Source organism: Semicossyphus pulcher, unplaced genomic scaffold (genome assembly GCF_022749685.1).
Source record: "Semicossyphus pulcher isolate SPU_LCO1_2020_fin unplaced genomic scaffold, fSemPul1.0.p SCAF_20, whole genome shotgun sequence".
In the NCBI taxonomy this organism is placed as follows: Eukaryota; Metazoa; Chordata; class Actinopteri; order Labriformes; family Labridae; genus Semicossyphus; species Semicossyphus pulcher.
Genome location: NW_027211694.1, coordinates 12335142 through 12356420, shown reverse-complemented (window position 1 = coordinate 12356420; position 21279 = coordinate 12335142). Strand labels below are relative to the sequence as shown.

The following is a 21279-nucleotide window of genomic DNA, read 5'->3' as shown; positions in this document are numbered from 1 at the left end:
CCGTTTTTTATGTAACAATTGCACTTTTTTGTTGATGTAACTAGTGCACGGCCTGTTTTAGTTTGTTTTAGATAATTCACTTGGTGGCCGAATGTATCACACGATGCATATTTAAAGTGTTTAATTCAATTTCTATGTAACAATTCCACTGTTTTGGTGACGGAATTAGTCATGTTTGATATTACCTTTTTAAGAAGAGTTTTATAATGTACAAGTGAAATACTTTGTTGAAAAATTTAAAAATTCAGAGGAGCTGTCTGAAACTGTTTTTTAAATTTTATTTTGATGTAATAATTTATTTACATGTTATCAACCTATGACCCCCATGTAGTGCTTATTACAAATGGGAGCTGCAAAAAGCATTTAACTGTTAAGTGCATAATAAGGATTAATTAACCTCGATAAGTCACTGTTCTCGCTTTAGATCCAGTAGCTGCAAAAAAGCATAATTAACTTTTAATAAGTGCATAATAGAGGATTTATTAACCTCAATAAGTCACTGTTCTCGCTTTAGATCCAGTAGCTGCAAAAAGCATAATTAACTGTTAATAAGTGCATAATAGAGGATTTATTAACCTCAATAAGTCACTGGTCTCGCTTTAGATCCAGTAGCTGCAAATAAGCATAATTAATGTTAATTAACTGTTAATAAGTGCATAATAAAGGATTTATTAACCTCAATAAGGCACTGTTCTCGCTTTAGATCCAGTAGCTGCAAATAAGCATTATTAACTGTTAATAAGTGCATAATAATTGCTAATTACTGTATAGTAAAGTATGTATTAATCAAAATAAAGCAACTGTAAAGCTTAGTAAAGGCTTAACAAAGGCATAATAGGTAAACGAGTAAGACTCAATAAATAGGTTTGTAATGCTATTATAAACAATTATAATAAACTTATAAGGCTTTTATAAACGCTCATAAGCTGCCTATAAATTGTTTACAAGTATCTTATGAGTGCTTATAAATGTCTCATAATCTTATAAAAACATGATAATAATACTATTATTAACACATATTTTAATATTACATTATTAATGTATATTTAATGTTAATAAGCATCTTATAAGGACTTATTAACTGTTAATTAACACTTATTACAATGACCTTAATATAAAGCGCTTCCGAAATATCATAAGGCAACATTTTTTATGGGGCAATTATATCGCAGCTAAAATTATCCGAATGAATAAAAAATGAAATAAAATAATGGAACATAATTTGCATGGAGTTGACCTCAGCGCACCAGATTCAAATCTGAAGGAAAAGATTTATTTATTGAACCAATTTATTGATAGTCATAAGAGCTAATGTTGGAAAACACTTAACAACTAAATTAAAGTAACTAAATGCACCATATGCAGGTGTGTGTATGTGCTTGAATTGTAAAAAGGGGTAGACAATTGGCAGAACTCAAAACTATGTTCCTGCTAAAACAAAGGTATACAGTAGTGCAATAGTTTGAGTTTAAAAAAAAAAGTGTAGTTAGTTGACATTTATTACCCAGTGTCTGTCAGAGGCATAATCAATATCAAACTAGCAGTTTGTCTTACATATGATCTTTAAATTAATACACATAACAATAAAGTTAAGTGAATAATCCAAAATCCAAAAATGTACCTTGACAATGTATTCTATGCCCTATACATAATTACTCTGTGTTGTGCCCAATTAGGGTAAATGTTACCAGTGTGCATCTCCTCTCATTGTACACAAGTGAAGCCAAAACACCCTCAGAAGCATTTGGAGCCAGAGTCTGGGCAGTAGAGATTGGCTGGTGGAGCTGTGGTGTTGACATAACGCCCCTTCTGCTAACCAAGACACACTTTTAACTTATAACATCCCTCATGTTGGCGCATTTAACAGCAGAGCAGCCTCTTGTGTTAGCCTGAAGCAGATATTTATGGATATAAAAATGTAATAAACTGTAGTTATTGTTTTAGTTACATTTCCTCTCGTCGTTCCTCCTCTGCTCGGCTAATCCGGAACAGATCGGCTGCAGGAGCTGCATTTGTCAATCATGGCGTTAGAGTCCCTTCTATAGCATCAAATAACTAATTGAAAATAAACTTTTCAGAAAAATAAATAAATAAATAAATAATAAAAATAAATAAATAAAAATAAACAGAAACCATGTTTTAAATTTTTTTTATTTTTTATAGTGTGATCCATGTCCCACCTGTTAACATGGAGGAGGTGGGCTTAATGATCTATACTGCAGCCATTCAGCAGTGGGCGTTGTAGATGTTTTGACTTCACTTTTAGGGAACTGTCACGTCGTCCATCTTTTATACAGTCTATGATCAGTACAGTTGTAAATATATAGCTACAACTGAGCAGGCATTGACATCCAACCGCTTTGACTTCATTTGACTTGACTTGATTTGGATGTGGTCTGGGCTGCATATGACCACATTCTGTCACCAGTGTACATGAATGTGGCCTAATGAAAGATCGCCTCGATGACCCTGAGTGACAGACAGCATGCCTTTCACTCTTGCCTGATGTCATACATCTCCACTGGTAGTGTACGGACATGTCAAATCCTATATTGATTCAGTAAGGCATTGTGCACTTCATTTTAAATAAGCCTCAGGATGATCCCAGACAGGGACAAGGGAAGAGCGTGAGATAGCTCTGGATGCTTGCAAAAGATGTGACCCACCAGCAGTTGGTTATAGTTAATGCAGATAGTTGAAGTTACAGGCGTGTTTCGTTTTTGCTGCAAATTTGCATCAGTTCATTTTTTATTTTTTATCAACTGATTGTTTAGAAAATAATTAATGTATAGAATTGCTTTGAAATGCAATTTTTAAACGTTTAATTGCATATCAAATGGGGAAGTCAGATCTATTTGCAAGTGGGCACCAGATATGCATGTGGATATACATTCTTATGCCAGGTAAAGCTGCCATATTCAGAGCTGTCCACTTGTGTACTGACCACTCAGGCAGCATGTTAATTCCAGACTTAACAGGGCTTTTGTATTATAGCTGCTTGCTACAAATAACTTTCAAGTTTAAGCTTACTTTCAAGCAGGCCTTTGTGATGCTGCTGTGAAGAGAACACGCCTGCCTTCTGGAGGTCACACTGTTAGAGAGGACCTCTGTCCAGAGATCAGGGAGCCATCAGAGCCAAAGGATAAGAGAGTGAGCAGCTGAGTTACACCCTCAGCTGAGAGTTATTTAGAAAAATAATGGGGCTAGGGTTTAATATGACCTGATGAAGACATGGATCATGTGCCATCTTGACCAACAGTAGCAGAGAGCTAAGTTAACACCTTGTTGTTATCACTTAGAAGATTGAGTGAAATTGAGTTGTTTCATGGGCAAAAGCTATGCAATTACACACATACAAAAAGCAGCAGTGATTCATGTTTTATTTAATGCATCTGCATTTTTATCATAGTGAAGAATTTAATGATATACGCTCACTGGGGGACAGATCAAAACACTGAAGCAACAAATTGTTGCAGTTATAAGACAGAGAGGCACTTAGGACCTGATGATCGAAAAAATATCAACCCTTTTGATTGACTGCAATTGGACAACATTTAAAAATGCAGTGAACTTCTTTCTGATAATACCCTCCATATTTTTTTATCCATGTCTTATATGTACTCACAAACACACATATACAACCACAAACAGCCCTAAATAGTGTGCGCACACTCTGAGAAAACACACACTTGACGCCTCACTCAAAGTAATTTTGTCATATATAGGATTTATTTACACTTTATATTTACACATTTTCGTTTCAAAATCTTCTCTGTACACATTTTTAAATTCAAGAGCCACAACTCCTGTCACCCACACACTCTAGTATTATTAGATTTTTTTGAGTACTCAACAGGCAAAAACATGGGGGATGATTTTTTCATAAAACCTTTTGTGTCTGGAGAAGTAGAGTGAGAAAAAAAATAAAAATAAATCAAAGCTGCTGAAATAAGTTACATAAGGATAGCCTCCTGAAGTTTGTCTGTGTTTGTGTGAGAGATGATAGAAAAAGGGCTCCAGCCAGATATCACCTTGGCCTTCATCACCATGGACACGTCTGGGTGTCGAGTGACAGTGGGCTGCAGGAAGGCTAACTTAAAACTGGTAGAATGTGAATGTGTGTTTGTATATGTTTGTTAAGCCATCACAAAGTATGCAGTATGCAGTTCTTGTTAAAGGGAGATTACTGCAAAGACTTCACAGCAAAAATAAAGAAGCTTTTCTAATAATAAGAAAGGGGGGAGAAAGCAGTCAAGCCTACCCTGTTTGCCCATAACTGACACAGGCACACAGACACACACACACACGAACATTCACAGACATTACAGAAGATGTCAATCGCAAACATTATTTGTTGCCTTAGGCATCTCTACCCCCCACCCCAGAGATCAATATAAATGTGTGCAATAAGGCAACTTAAATTCTGGAAAACTAGGCCTTTGGATAATAAGTTCGACAATAATTGACTGTTCACAAACCCCCTCCCCTGGTAACTGTTGCCATGTCTGCTATATTGTTGCCTGTCAAGCTTTCCAATCTCAATGCAATGGTCGTGGAAGTCCTAATTGTCAAAATTATGTTTGATTTTGTTTTTTATCTGTACCACCATTAACTAATGTAGTCTAGGTCACTACTGTTACTACATAGACAACTTGGCTGGACAAAACAACATAAGAAATGCAACTAATGTTAATGCTTAACTTACTCTATATTTTACTCTTGTTTGTTTTTGTTTTGGAAAGGCCACCACAATCCATATATTTAAGATTTCAACTATTTCTATTACGAGACCCTGTCCACGCTGCTGCAACATGTGGGCAAATTCAAGCTTCACAGGCCAGCTGCGCCTGGTAATGGTTGCTAAGCCTTAAACTGACACCGCGATTGGGGAGAGGGGTTTAGCAAACTATCAATTTGTAAGTCAGATCTATTAAATGCCCACAGTTTATCAATAGCTCATGATGGTAGCTAGCGCACCCCAAAACTTGATGTGCACAAATAGATTATTTCTGTCTTTAAATTCCAAACATCATACTATTGCTTAGAGAAATCTAAAACTTTCAAGTTCATTTGAGGTCAAAAACATAACTAAGATGTTTTCAAATGTTTCCAGAGTCAGGCACAACTCAATAGGTTTGTCACATGAACAGCATAATAAAATATAACTAAAAAATAGAAAGACAACTCTTTAAAATGTTGATTGAAAGAATATATCTCAAATGAAGAGAGAGAGAGAGAGAGAGAGAGAGAGAGGAAAAAAGCATATAGAGTTTCAAATTAATTTAAGTTTTTCCTGGTCAGAGAGCTTGGGAGATTGGGGGCCTATGAAACTGGTGCAGATTGCGTCAATAAAAATCCCAATGCCTGATCAAAGACTGAAAGCTTAGAAAAAGCGCTGGAACAGCCAAAGACACACAACCCCATCCCTCTCTCCTTCCATCTCCCCTTCACACACCTACACACACCATCTTCGTGGACTGGGGTGTCAATAATGGATTCTGGCTGGGTTGCAACAGGAGGCTCTAAACCTTAGCAGCTTTGTGTTGTGTCATGAATGTCTGATTAACTGATGTCTTTGGGTTAGGTTTGTACTCAATATGAAAAGAGCAATGTATATAACAAGGTCAGGAATAAGACAAAGGTGCTGTTATGGGACAATTGCAAAGGCAGGTTGTAAACAGGGGGTCATAACTGAAGGCTGTTTCTGTTTCATTTATTTATTGCTGAATGCAAAAATATTTACATAAAGGAGTTAGTTTCATAACTGCTCTTTAGCCTGTAAGTTTCTGCCATGGGATTGTAGTTCAGACCAGCCTTTTTAAGTTAGGGGAACATAAACAATGCATTTTCTTATTTCTAAACACAAAATTGATTGTAACCACATTTTAAGCCATGATTTTGCTCTATTCCATCATGTGTTCATGTACAAGTACAGTTAAGGGTCTGTCACAGTTGGTAAAAACGGAAATGGAGCACAAAGCTACACCCTTAAATTTAAGTTTATTATGACATAATAAAGGATATGGAGAAAAGATTGAAGGGTCCTGATGCTGAGTAAAGACAGAGCTTTGCTTTGTAAGTGTGTTGAATGTCAGCACACAGGTATCAGCACAAAATCAATGATGACAGAGTCGTGTATATCTCGGAAGATCCACAATGGATAAACTGGTATGAATATAGATGCAGATGGTTTTAATAACACACATAATTCAAATAAGAGTACCAATATGGATCAAGAATGTGTAATAGGTATATTACAATGCAGGACTTCTTTTAAGATAGAGGCTGCAAAAACACTCATGTACCTGCTGCTTTTTTATGTTTAATGGCAGTAAATGAACTGACAATGTAAGTCTTACTGATGAAATGAGGGACTCATTAACCCTATTGTTTAAAAAATAAATGTCAAAAGCTCTTTTGAACAACTCCTACCCAACATACTGGAACGCTGCATGTCATTTTGTTGAATGTTCTTTTTGTGCACCCATGGAAACAGGGCTCAAACAACAGAAAAGGGGTGGGAGAAAATTATCTTAATCAAGGCAAAATTGTTCCTTAAGATCTTGACTTCAAAAACACAGTTCCCATTCTGTGAATAATAAATGTATCTTTCATGAGGTTGATTCAATTTCTGATATAAACTGCAAATATTTTATTAATGCCTTATCTGCCTGTGTATGCCTTACTGAGCAGACTTTTAGTTCTCACTTGTGTGTTAATGAGTGTTCTGAGGTAGTCATTGGTTCCGTTAGAAAAGACATCACACTTCATATAAAAGCAGTTCAACGGAAAAGCTAGATAGGGGTAATAAGTAGCTATGGAACTCCTAATGGCTTCCTGCCTTCTGTTATGTCAGTGTGACTCTCCTGAAGTGCAGCCTCTTACCCCTGTTTGTCTTACACTTAAACACTGTGATGTTGCAACTTGGGTGGGAGGATAAAATAAAGGGGGTTGTTTGAGTTGGTGTGTGGGGTTTGTGGAAGGAGGGAGACATGTCTCCCAACACAGACTGACAATCTCTCTGTAAAGTCCTAGTTTCCTTCTGGTATGAAGCCGGAGAGAAAAGAAAAGCAGGAGAGGAAAGAAAAACAGGCGAGAGGGTTCTGATATGTAAACCATCTATCACAGTACCCTTTTGCCATCTTTCTTTGTCTTTTGAAACCGAAAAAAGTGACGCATTTTTGCCTCAATGAACAAAAACAAATGTTTTGTCATGGTACTGGAAACGACAATTAGCAGAAAAGAACATTCTTCAAAACTGAACCCCTGGTGGCACTGAGCAACAGCTCAAGGTCCTGGATCGAACATGGGGTTGTACTTTGAGGAGTCAGTTTGATCTGAGTCTGACAAAAACTTGTGGATTTCAACGTTACAAGGAGTCCGTACTGAACCTAAGGAGTGCACATTTCAGAGGTGATCAAAGAAAAATAATTTAAAAAAAGGCTCCACATCATTATGTTAGAATGCTACACCGCACATCCCCTCAGTCATTGGTTGATTCAAATCTCTTAGTAGCTGAAAGGCCAAATGGCCGATAAAGGAAAGGGAAGTTAAGAAAAAGAGAGGTCCTTCGAGGTATGGAATGAGGCCTCCAAGTTCAGTGGATGACTGCAGGGCAGGAAAGGAGAAGTAAAAGGAAGGGGAGCAGCTGCAGAGAGCCACGCTGATCATCTCTTGTAGTGGTTGGGTGCGTCAGCGAAGGCAAACTTCAACCTGTAGGCTTCAGCAAGTAGAACACTCACTTCCTCGTTTCCCCAGTGCATTGTTGGAAGGTTCTGCAGGAGGATCATTAGTCCCTGTTTGGGAAAAAAAACGAAGAGAAAGTTGTTGAAGGAGAAGGCAAAATACAAAACTGCAAGTAGAAGATACACTACAAACAACAGAGTAGTTCCAGTGATACAAGAGCAGGGATCATTGAACAGTTAAGGAGAAAAACAAACACTCACATAAGATGATGCATCTGCAACAGATAATAAACATCTTATCCAGATAGCGACTGCATGCTGTTCCAATGTAAAGGATAGGGCCAAAATATATATGCAACAATCTAAAGCAAATACCACACAAAATATCATTACAAGCTACATTTGCTGTCTGGTATGTGCAAGTGTAATGTTAGTATAGGGGATAGTCACATTTACACCTGCTTTGTGCCTCTTCATGTGTGTTTGATTGGGACAGATGTGTTATTAACTTGGTAAAAGTGGTTTAAAAACAGCTCTAAGAGAGAAGAGAAAAAAGATAAGATGTCTCGTGCAGAAAAAAGGAAAGAAGGAATTAAATGTCAAGCACAATTCAGGGAACCTTTACCCTGATTCCTGTTCTGTACATTTCTATGTAAGTAAAACAACAGCAACACAAACTTGCGCAAGTTCAGTCCCGCTGACTAATGCCCTCTCTCAAAGGGGAATAAGACTGATTAGCAGTGAGACAAACTGAATCTGTGAGTGTGTGTGTGAGTGTGATCTGTTTCCCAGGGGCTTTCATCATCAAGGCTGAAATCCTCGCTGTGACAACATGACAACTGATCACGGTGTTGATAATCGCATCGAAAGACAAATCACTTTGGATCTTCTGGTGTCCACCCTAATGTAACTCCCGAGTAGATGTAGAAAAGTAGTCCATACATTTGCTTTTTTGAGGCTAGACTGTTGCACCAGCTCACCATGACTTCAATCATTCTTTTTACAAGGGCTGGCTGGAAAAAGTCTGCTTAAAGTGATGAACAGATTTGGCCATTTGACACATGACACGTGCACCCCAGTCAGACAATGTCTGGAAATTTTCAGGAGTTGCGTGTGTGAAAGGGGCATCTCTTTCTAGCCCTCTGCCTCTACCCAACAGGTCAAGACAGATGGCTGTTTTTTCCGCATACAACCAAAGCCCACATAAATGCTATTTATCAAAACTCCTCGGACTACAAACGGAAACCACAACTCTTCAGACAAAAAAATCTTGGCGCTGTATAAGTAAAATTGACATGACTTACAAGAGCAGTTGCTGCTATCTGAAAGGGTAATACCTGTTTCAAAAAGTAACACGTTTTTAATATAATTGTAAAAAATTTGTGAGCACTTGAGTTTTTCCTCAACTGCTATGAAAGTCAAACTACATAAAAGTTGAAGTGGGTACAGTGGGGCAAAAAAGTATTTAGTCAGCCACCAATTGTGCAAGTTCTCCCACTTAAAAAGATGAGAGAGGCCTGTAATTTTCATCATAGGTATACCTCAACTATGAGAGACAAAATGAGAAAAAAAAATCCAGAAAATCACATTGTCTGATTTTTAAAGAATTTATTTGCAAATTATGGTGGAAAATAAGTATTTGGTCAATAACAAAAGTTCATCTCAATACTTTGTTATATACCCTTTGTTGGCAATGACAGAGGTCAAACGTTTTCTGTAAGTCTTCACAAGGTTTTCACACACTGTTGCTGGTATTTTGGCCCATTCCTCCATGCAGATCTCCTCTAGAGCAGTGATGTTTTGGGCCTGTCGCTGGGCAACACGGACTTTCAACTCCCTCCACAGATTTTCTATGGGGTTGAGATCTGGAGACTGGCTAGGCCACTCCAGGACCTTGAAATGCTTCTTACGAAGCCACTCCTTCATTGCCAGGGGGGTGTGTTTGGGATCATTGTCATGCTGAAAGACCCAGCCACGTTTCATCTTCAATGCCCTTGCTGATGGAAGGAGGTTTTCACTCAAAATCTCACGATACATGGCCCCATTCATTCTTTCCTTTACACGGATCAGTCGTCCTGGTCCCCTTGCAGAAAAACAGCCCCAAAGCATGATGTTTCCACCCCCATGCTTCACAGTAGGTATGGTGTTCTTTGGATGCAACTCTGCATTCTTTCTCCTCCAAACACGACGAGTTGAGTTTTTACCATTTTGGTTTCATCTGACCATATGACATTCTCCCAATCCTCTTCTGGATCATCCAAATGCTCTCAAACTTCAGACGGGCCTGGACATGTACTGGCTTAAGCAGGGGGACACGTCTGGCACTGCAGGATTTGAGTCCCTGGCGGCGTAGTGTGTTACTGATGGTAGCCTTTGTTACTTTGGTCCCAGCTCTCTGCAGGTCATTCACTAGGTCCCCCCGTGTGGTTCTGGGATTTTTGTACACCGTTCTTGTGATCATTTTGACCCCACGGGGTGAGATCTTGCGTGGAGCCCCAGATCGAGGGAGATTATCAGTGGTCTTGTATGTCTTCCATTTTCTAATAATTGCTCCCACAGTTGATTTCTTCACACCAAGCTGCTTACCTATTGCAGATTCAGTCTTCCCAGCCTGGTGCAGGTCTACAATTTTGTTTCTGGTGTCCTTTGACAGCTCTTTGGTCTTGGCCATAGTGGAGTTTGGAGTGTGACTGTTTGAGGTTGTGGACAGGTGTCTTTTATACTGATAACGAGTTCAAACAGGTGCCATTAATACAGGTAACGAGTGGAGGACAGAGGAGCCTCTTAAGAAGAAGTTACAGGTCTATGAGAGCCAGAAATCTTGCTTGTTTGTAGGTGACCAAATACTTATTTTACCGAGGAATTTACCAATTAATTAATTAAAAATCCTACAATGTGATTTCCTGGATTCTTTCCCCCCATTCTGTCTCTCATAGTTGAAGTGTACCTATGATGAAAATTACAGGCATCTCTCATCTTTTTAAGTGGGAGAACTTGCACAATTGGTGGCTGACTAAATACTTTTTTGCCCCACTGTATATTCACTACAGTAAAAAACTTTGTATTATTTTACCCTTGTACGTATTAAATTAAAGGTGTTTGGCTCCATTAATTTTTTCCTTCCTTGCACTTTTTTAATGAGCCTGTGAGACGACCCTGATGACTTCAACAAAAAGCATTTGTATTCTAAGTGAGGGTGGAAAAGTACAACTTTTCATCAACTAATTACACTCAAAGCTGCCATCCTAGCCTGACTTTACAGATGGGGCTGAAACTGTTTTCCCTCTGTCTACTGGATAACTCAAAATTGAACCCTGCTGAACCCTGAAAAAAAAGAAAAAGTTTTGACACTACATACATACTAACTAAAAGAACTAGTGTTTAGTTTGCTGAATAACTAGCATGAGCCTATGGCCCCTTCAGTGTTGTCAAACATAAAACAGAACTCTCAGTTCATGATCAGATATCCTCCAAAATGCTGCTCCATATATCAAACATAAAAATCTGCTTGCTATTTCTACAGTTAAAAAAAAGAAAACTTGCAGCTAATTGATGCAACATTTAGAAGAAACCTGAACCCTGACTTTGAAACGATGACCTAATGACATCCCCCTTGATTTAGGAAGACGCACCTCTCTGAAGTATTTTCACTCTCAGGGATGGAGAAAGTGGAAGATAGAAAGAAGGAAGCCTAATCAGAATTCAGCCTGCCTTTCAGTAATCTGTATTCAACACAGCATCAGGATCAGTTCTCCCCTTTCATCACTCACCCTGCCTCTCATTCACATACACCCATTTAAAATCACAACATTGTTGCTCACAGCTTAAAGACCGAACGTTAGTACGAATGGTTTAATGTGCTGTGCATTTATGTTTCTAATGTTTGAGAGCGTGAAAACCATCAGATGCTCAAATAAAATAAAGATTTAAACAAAATTCGGACTCCAGATGTCCTGCTGAACATCTGGCACATAAAGCTGACCACAGATTATCAATTACAAATATATTGATTAAATAGAGCAAAGAGAGAGCAGGTAAAAGAGAAAAAGAAAAACCATCATATTTTTGAACTGTGACTATTTCCACCATGTGTTTTGTGGTTGGTCGGTCTTAAATTCTCGGTTCATGTGTATCTATCTGTATGTATTTATGTGAGAGTGTCTGTGTATAGTTAGTATTTTGTGCAACACCCTGGAGGTCCTAGATGCCTGGGGCTAGACGTCTTTAACCTCCCTTACTGTAATTTACTGCCCCAGGCTTGAAAACGAAGAATTTCTTTTGGAATAGCAACACTGCCTCATGAATCAAAACGAGTCTTCTTACATTATTACTGACTTTGTAACACTTGACATCAGTGGACAGATTTATTAACTGAACCAGATAGTTGAGATGTTGTTGATGTGGCTTTAAAGTAAAACCTTTATAACGATGGATATAACATGTTGCCTATATTATAATATCAATTATAACAACAACCGTAATGCAAGTGATTTAAAAGTCTGGCTTACAATCTGCTTATGGGGAGATGAGTTTACTGTCTCTGCCAATGCTAGCTACCACCCTCCTTTGAGTGTGAGACAAACACAGCCATCAGAGAGCAGGAGCTGCTGATGACTCATTAGTTATTGTGACAAAATTGACAAAAAGTAACCTGTAGCACAAAGACAGTGTTATGGTTTCTTGTGGCTTGCAAGCTCTCACTTTTGGTTTTACAATACAAATGTCCCGGCACAATTTGCCCCTTTAAGGCCTGCTTCAAACAGCACGCACAAGAAGCACATGACGGCTGTGTCACAGGACGGCTCCGGGTCGCCGTGGTCATGGTGTTCACACTGGGTGCATGTCTGCTGCAGCTGGGCTGAGGCCGTTAACAATTTGAATATGTTTGCTTTATAAATGTCATTCAGATTTATTATATACAGAGAAGGATGAAGAGGCATCTGCTCAACTGTAAATAATAATTAATAAACGTAAATAAAATATATACATTACTAACACTTCATTTTACCTGTCTGTTTGGCATATCCAGGGGTAGTTTCAGGGTTTACACAGGTTTCGGGGGTTGGGCTTATCAGAAAACAATCTTATTTACGTTAGAAATGGGACCTTAATTAACATACAACGAAAACAACTGGATATGCAGAGAGACAGAGAGAGAGCTAGGGGGAGGAAAGATTGATAGATAGAAAGAGAAAGACTGCACCAAAAGAAATAGCGTCCGTAACCTGTTATTTATTTTTTACCAACATAATATAGTATTTATAGCCTATATGAGACTTATGACTATGTTTTTATTTATTTTTTTAATTAAGAAGGAACAGCAAAAAGGAGCCTTGTGTGTGACTTCATCTACCAAAAACCTGCCCTGGAAACAGATCAACAGATGACGTCAGATGACATGCTTAAGTCAATAGCGCACTATAAAATTGACAGTGCTAAAAAATAGAATTGCATAATTGGTGTAGTGTAATTTTTGAGGTGCAGAAAAAAAAAAAAAAAAATCTCTCAGAAGATCAGATAGGTATGGCATTGAGGTGGGCTCAGGAAAAGCCGGGTATATTGTGACAAGTCTCGCTCATTTAAGGTTCAGCTCAGTTCCATCATTATAGCTTATATGATCCCTCCTCAGTATCCATGGAAACTTATACTGCACAACTAGCCGGCTCTGTGGCAGGCTAACTGCAAAGCTTAATTTTGTTGTGTCAACATCTGTCATTTCTGTCATCATCTCTGTCGTCATCACTGTCATCTATGTCATCATCACTGTCATCATCTATGTCGTCATCACTGTCATCATCACTGTTATCATCCCTGTCATCTCTGTCATCATCTCTGTCATCACTGTCATCTAGGGCTGCAACTAACAACTATTTTGATAATCGATTAATCTGTCGATTATTTCTACGTTTAATCTATTATTAATCTGATAAAAAGAAAAAAAAGATACATTTTTGTATTAGCATTATATTCAAAACAAAAAAAATATTATATCTTGTTTTCTTGTACAGTACAATGTTAATATATGAATTATGTAACTCTTGATTTACTTAATAATTTCACATGAAAAAGGAAAGTACAGACAAGGCCACTACAATAAAACAGGACATTGGGGCTGCAGCCATGAACTGAGGGAAATGTAACTAACCAAAATATATTTAATCTGATATTGCTGATGTTTCTGTTGTGAATAAATAAAATATTCACTTCAAGCTGTCTCTGACTAATGGCATAAAATATTAAAAAACTCCATAATGTTATGTTACACTCCAGTGTCTGTCCGTCCGAATTTCAACTAAACACACGATTACAAGTTAATTTCAACACAATGTTACGTACAGAAATACTTTCCGTCATTTCTCTCCATGTTGTGACGGTTTAATGAAGCCATTTAATGAAGCTTTATCAAGAGTTAGCGTTAAATTAAGTTCACCAGTGCCGTTAGGTTATCAACAGCTTTACTACCAGGGTATACTGTACTCCGCTATATCAGTGGCCCGTCTATGGGCCCATCACAAAACGGAGAGGAGAGAAAATAGACAGAGTTTCAGTTCGTTATATTTGTTTTAAATGAACGAAACCGTAATCGTGTGTTTGTCCGTGTAAACGGGTACTAATCAACACTAATCTAACTTCCTGTAATTTATCACGTGAGCAACACAAGCCGCGGCATTGGCTGGCTTCCCCCAGTGATGTTTTCACAGCGCATGCCCTGCATCATAACAGAGACCCAACTAATCAATGATGAAATTTGTTGCCAACTATTTTAATCATCGATTTTAATCGATTTAATCCATTAATTGTTGCAGCCCTACTGTCATCATCACTGTCATCATCATCCCTGTCATCATCTCTGTATATATATATATAAATACTCACACACACACACACATAGAGAGAGAGATAGAGAGAGAGAGAGACACAGACAGAACAAGCAAGTTGTCATTGTTCCTTTTAGTCAAAACAATAAAATGGGGTAAGATTTTGAGTGTAATTAATCTAACTTTTTCATATTTTTCAAGTTTTAATACACCAAACCTGTTCAAATCATGATAATAACACTCTCAATCAATTCCTCATGCCAATTAATTTTGTCAGAAATCCAAAAAACTAAGTAAAAAAATATATCCATGGGGTGCATGGAGACGCTATCTTCCTACTAGACTAACTTGTGGCAGTTGTAGGCTGCACAGCACTGTGATAGAGAAGAATGGAAATTCACATGTGCTATCATGTTTATAAATAAACCAAAGGCAGCGATTGCTATGCAACAGAAGAATCATCAACTGTAAAACCAAGAGCTGTGTTACACACGAGGCAACACACTCAAAAAAACCCACATACATGGCATACACACAAGTGCACTCATGCATGCTCCACCACACAAGCACGAACCCATAGTGACTGAGGAGCTTCATTAAGAGCATATTTCTGCATGGTAACCATCTGCTGGCTATCATTTCTGTTGGACTAATGACTTTAATACGGTTTAATTGCATACATCTTACTGTCGGGGGGGAATGCTGCACTCACTCGACTCCACACAGGTGGCAACACTCACGCGCTGAGTGGCCACAAGTGTCTGTGGGAACTAGTGAGTGAGTTTGCATGACAAAATAATAAAGGAATAAGTGTAATCCATGAAATTCAATGGATGTATAGCACATGTTTGGGAGGAAGTGAAAGGCCTGTGAATCCAATTCAAAAAAAGAGAGAAATATAACTAAAGAGTTTGTTGATTTGTGTATGGTAGATGTATGCATGTTTGTTACACTGTTTTATGGGAAGCAATCAACAAAAGATGTCAGTCAGAAAAAGAGACAGATGTGTGTGTGTCTGCTCTAGCTTATATGGTGTTTATGTAGCGAACCTTGTGTTTGTGTGAGTGTTTATGGTTGTTCAGGCATGGATATCCATTTATACAACAATGCTAACCAACCAATTGATCCACCATTTCGTAATACAGTACACTACATAAAAAAGGCAATTAGCTCTCCATCTACTACGCTTGGCAAGGCTTAAAGTGGTTAATGGCTATTGATACTGAGGGGAAAGAAGACTGTCAATAGAGTCTGTGCTAGGGCTCCTTGTTCATAAAGCTGGTGGGATAACATAACAGTTACACCAAGAGCCAAGGCCACTGTGCATAAATTTATTGTTTTCACCTGTATCCAACTGGGGTGAGCTGATTTAATAGACTCATCTCTGCTTTACGTTTAAAAAGCCAGAGATGTTTGATAAAAAATCTTTCACCTTGGTTAATGAGCCAGCTGCCGATTTATATTTTTATGTCCTGAGGCAATGAAGGGCAGATCAACATGACATTGCATTTGAAAATATGCTTCACCAGAAAGTTTTATAGCACATTAGTGAGCATCGACTTAAATTTGTATATGTTATGTATCAAGGGAGGTTTCACATTGCTATTATTTTCGAGAGTTGAGGCCTAAAATGAAATTAAGAGAGAAATATCAATTAAGATACTATTAAGGGGGGGCTGTGGCTCAGTGGTACAGTCCTTCGTCTTTCAATCGGAAGGTTGGTGGTTCAATCCCCAGCTAGTTCTCTGAGCTCAGTCTACATGTCGAAGTGTCCTTGGGCAAGCCCTAATTGCACCCGGTGGCATACCCAACAAGTATGAATGTGATGACTGATTGATAGTTGGGCACTTTAGGTAGCAGCCTCTGCCATCAGTGTATGAATGTGTGTGTGAATGGGTAAATGTGACATGTAGTGTAAAAGCAGCTTTGATTGGTCGCCAGACTAGAAAAGCGCTATCCGTTCATGACAAGTATCGTCCATTTACAGTCCATTTACCATTAAGCACGAATACATACACACACGGACAGATAAATCATGCAATTAAAGCCCACTCTTCCTGTGGTCTACATAGTCTATTTACTGGCATATTAAGATTGTGCTTAGTAAAGTAAGTACAATGAGTTCCTTCAGTTCTATGAGGGGCCTTACTACCTTTTCCGAAGTGTCCACTACAGCTCACTGCAGCAAACTGTGGAAACCCTGGAGAAATCAATGTCAGTGAGTTGACAGCTATTGATGCACAAAAACATACCAACAGACACACATTTGTAACTAAAAATCGTGTGTAGTAACCGTTGTTTCTTTGACAAAAATCATTCCACCCTCGAACTCCTACCAACAACACATCTACATGAACGCACTTACAGAGATGGGGTTGCACACACTGAGACTTTTACCTACGTGCACAAACACTCCAGGTTGCTGGTGGTGGTAATGGTGTTGTGCAGCACCCTGAGGTGTAATGGGCCTAGGCACTGCTCTGTCAGGGCCATTAGCTTGCTGTAGTTCGTATAATTACCCAAAATGGGCACTCTGGTAAACAGTGGGTGCTAATGTAGGAGTGGGGCACTGTAGCATGTAGAGTTAAAAGCTGACATAGGATGGCACAGCCAAGTTGTCTTTTAAAAATGTCGGCTGGTAAAAAGCTCACCGGATTGATACAGTGGTAATGCCTGGGCCACACTGCATGCCTGCAGGTACCTCTTGCTTTTTATTTCAGTGTGTTTTTTACTCAAGCATGGCTCACCGCCAAAAAATCTAGGCTCGCTTACTTTACAGCTAGCCGCTTGCCGTTCTCAGGACAAAAAAAACACACAGTAAAAATGACCTTTGAAAGTCATAATACCAGCATTATAACACTTTGGCTACTGCTCCGATGTCTATACCTGTAGAAATGTCACCAACATTAAAAATGACTTTTAAAACTCAAAACTGCCTCTTTCCGATTCCGATTTCATTCTTCACCATTTAAAAAGAGAATCAATAAGGAAACGGGATCAAACATTTGATTAGACATGGACATTATGAAAGGCAAATTCAATGTAAAAAGGAAGAGTGGTCTATGTGAAGACAGCTGAATTTAAATTTCAACCTTGTCAATTGATAATGCTTTAGTCGGTTATTGAATGATGCTATCATGCCAGTAATGTGCTCCCAGTGAAATCCCTGCATGCTTCTTTTCTTTCCATTTTAGTGTGTCATCTGACTGTCTGTGATCTCTAATGTAACATAACTGGTTGCATGCCAGCTTTCCAGTGTGCTTTACTGAGCTTTGCCAAGTGATAACGTGTGATTAGCTATTCAATATACAACAGGAAGTAATCTGATTGGTCAAGAGGCATTCCATGAGTCATGAAATAGGATTACAGCATCACTAATCTTTAGAAAAATATTAATATTTTCTTTTAAAGATGATTTTTCGGCCATTTTATTTATAGGACATCAGAAGTGAGACAGGGAACACTGGGAGAAGAGTGTGGGGGATCATTTGCATAACGCGTAGTAGTTAGCAAATGCTGCCCACTGCCCCAGGCCAGCCCCGCCCGCCCCTGACTGCCTGTGCAGGGCTGCTATGCACAGGACAAGAGGAGAAGGGGAGAGAGCAACTCGGAGCTGTTGGCTGAGGAGCAGTGGAGTGCAAATACTCTGAGTAGCATACATGGGATTTAATTACGATATAATGTATTTCACTGGTCTGAAAAAGTCGCTAAATTTGTCGCTAGTCGCTTTTTTGAAAATAAGGCGCCGCAAGGGTCTGAAAAGTTAGAAAAGTCTCTAGCAAGAGAGTCGCTGAGTTGGCAACATTGCTTATGAATCACCCAGATAACCTGACAAGGAGAATACAAAAGAGTCACAGTACACCAAAGACAAAAATGTTGACCTGTGGGTACCTGTCGACCTTAGCACTGCTCATTTAATTTGTTTTTTTGTTTCTGAAACTGCTACAAGAATAGAAAGTAGAAATTGAGCCGTCGACAGCTCCAAATTCTCTATCCACTTGCTTTTGCTTTTTTTTTAAGCAATTTCATCCATACTAGAAATGGCGCTTATTCTTTATATTCCTATCCTTATTGATATTTTAAGACAATATTCATTAAACAATTTAATAAAAAGCCAGCATTAGAACAGATACACAGAGAGTCATATATTTATGGAAGGAAAGGACCTTGTATTATTCCATACAAAAATAGGCAACCAGTAGAGACTCCAGAGAGTCACTGCTAGTAGCCAAGAAACAGCCCAACACCTAAACCCTGTCACTTCAAATCTTATTGCCTTTCTAATTTCATATATATTACACTGAATATTATAAAATAAACATTACTAAGTGAGCTCTACAGTTAGTGGTAAGATTTTGTTGCCAAACCAAGTTGACCGTCTCCCCCTTATTTCCAGTGTGAGCTGCTGGTGCCTAAAAATATTAAAGCCTTATTATGTACTTTTTATTTCTGTTTAATGTGCAGTATATCAAAGTCTTTCCAATGCTGTGTAAAACAAACTAATTCACAAAGTCCTGCAATGTCCTTTTTAAATGGAAAAAGATGAGGAGATCAGTGAGATTGCCGCTACACCTTCGGTAATTTAAATACTGTGGGAGTGTGAATAAGATTAAAGGCAGAGAAAATGCATGACAAATTGGTTGAAAGCTTTCAGTATGCATAAAACCACAAATGTGGGTGTGAGTGTTGAGGTTATCATTTGGATACTCTAACCTCTACTGACACTTCACAGAAAAATGTATTTTAATGGCTCTATTTCATGCTAAAGAAAAAGATTCTTGTATGGAAAAATAACACTGATTTCTTTGCTCTCAACAGTTCACACTTATAGTCAATGGGCCTGAGCCTTGAACGAATTGTGTACCAGTCACTGCAAGCCAAATGAAAAGTTCATAAAGTTCTAAAGTCTCTAAGTCTCTTATCTTTTGATAAAGCTTATAGTTAGGGCTGGCTCAGGCTTGGACTAGCCCATAGTTATGCTGCTATAGGTTTAGACTGCCGGGGGGATCTGACACACCAAGCTTCTCTCTCTCTCTCTCTCTGACTCTCTCTCTCTCTCTCTCTCTTCCTCTCTCTCTGACTCTCTCTCTCTCTCTGTCATATTAATGCAGCTCATTAACTCTGTATCTTCTGGTCCCATTAACATTACTAACCACATATCTTCCCGGGAGTTCTTGTGCTCCCTTGTCTTGAAGGTTCCTGAGGATCGTTGCTGCAGACCACCTGCTGCTGTGGACCTGCTCGACTGCAACAACTACTAACATCAGCCTTCCCCATAGTATCATTATTGTTGCTGCTAATGCTAATAGTAGACCTGTTGACTTCAACTGTTACAATTACGATTACCTCAGCCTTTATCATTACTCTGCTTCTCTCTGCTTCTCTGCTTCTCTATTTATTTATTTATTTATTTATTTATTTAGCCAATCTTCACCCTAGTCTACCACTATTATTGGCATTGTAACCATAAGTATGTGTCTGTTGTTGTTCATGTAACAAGGACATATGTTGTTGTGGTAACAAGAACATATGTTGTTGTTGCTCTCTTTGCCTGTCTCTATCCTGCATCTCATTCTATCCCATTTTCGGCCCATCCAGTCGAGGCAGATGGCTGTTCAACATGAGTCTGGTTCTGCTCGAGGTTTCTGCCTGTTAAAAGGAAGTTTTTCCTTGCCAATGTGCTGAATTGCTAAGTGCTACTCATGGTGTATTCATGTTGGGCCTCTCTTTAAATAACTTAACAAAGAGTCGGTCTAGACCTGCTCTTTCTGTAAAGTGTCTCGAGATAACCCTGGTTATGATTTGGCGCTATACAAATAAAATTTGATTTGATTTGATTTGAAAAAAACAAGCCAGAACCAATCAAACAAATAAAGTTTTCTGTGCTTCCTCTGTGTATCGAAGCATTTACACTGATATTTCAATCGACTTGAACAGTTTCACTTTTTAGCACACAAAATTTCAAATTTTAAAAGGAGTCATTTTTTTGCCATTGACCCTCTCTGTTCCTATCACTACCACCTTGAATGGATAGTTTGGTTTGTTTGAAGTGGGGTTGTATGAGATATTTATCAATAGTAAGTGTACTACATACAGTGGATGATGGTCAACCCGGCCCCGGTGTTTAGAAACTTGCCAGAGTGCTGGCACGGAAGCAAGGCTATATGCCGCTGAAGATAGGTTCAATTTCACACGTAATTTGTCTACTTATAAGGACGTCTCACCTAAAAATCAATAGTGGTATCGATTGTACGTTATATTTGAATAATTCATCACGTTTCACTTTTCAGTAAGAACCCCCTTTTTATCTGACACTACTTTGTGTGGACCGTAACACAGATGTGTTACTACGCCTGCAGCGTACGGTGGCGGATCAGCTGATTGTGTCAGCGGTTTGTAGAAGAGAAAACAAACAAATGAATATTATGGAAATTACTAAGTGCCATTCACGGTGGGGACCAGAGGACACTGTTGTCCTTCATGCGGTGAAGTGACACATTCCAGTGCAATTTCCATCCATCCATCCATCCATTTTCTAGCCCACTTATCTTGTTCAGGGTCGAGGGGGGCTGGAACCTTCCCAGCTGTCAGTGGTCGAGAGGTGGGGTACACCCTGGACTGATCGCCAGTCAATCACAGGGCTGACACATTGAGACAGACAACCTTTCACGCTCACACACACACCTACGGGCAATTTAGAGTCACCAGTTAACCTGAGGAGCATGTCTTGTTGGACTGTGGGAGGAAGCCAGAGTACCCGGAGGGAACCCAGGCAT

At 38.8% G+C, this 21279-nt stretch overlaps 1 protein-coding gene across 2 annotated transcripts in view; it reads right to left on the bottom strand.

Annotated features, from left to right (window-relative positions):
- Positions 1 to 3417: 3417 nt before the first annotated feature.
- Positions 3418 to 21279, bottom strand: part of tbc1d22a (TBC1 domain family, member 22a) — a 121516-nt gene continuing 103654 nt past the window's right edge. For both annotated transcript variants that reach the window (XM_069670990.1, XM_069670989.1), the window contains exon 14: positions 3418 to 7796. In XM_069670990.1, coding sequence (XP_069527091.1) covers positions 7668 to 7796 — 129 coding nt within the window. In that variant the 3' untranslated portion in view covers positions 3418 to 7667. The remainder of the gene's footprint in view (positions 7797 to 21279) is intronic.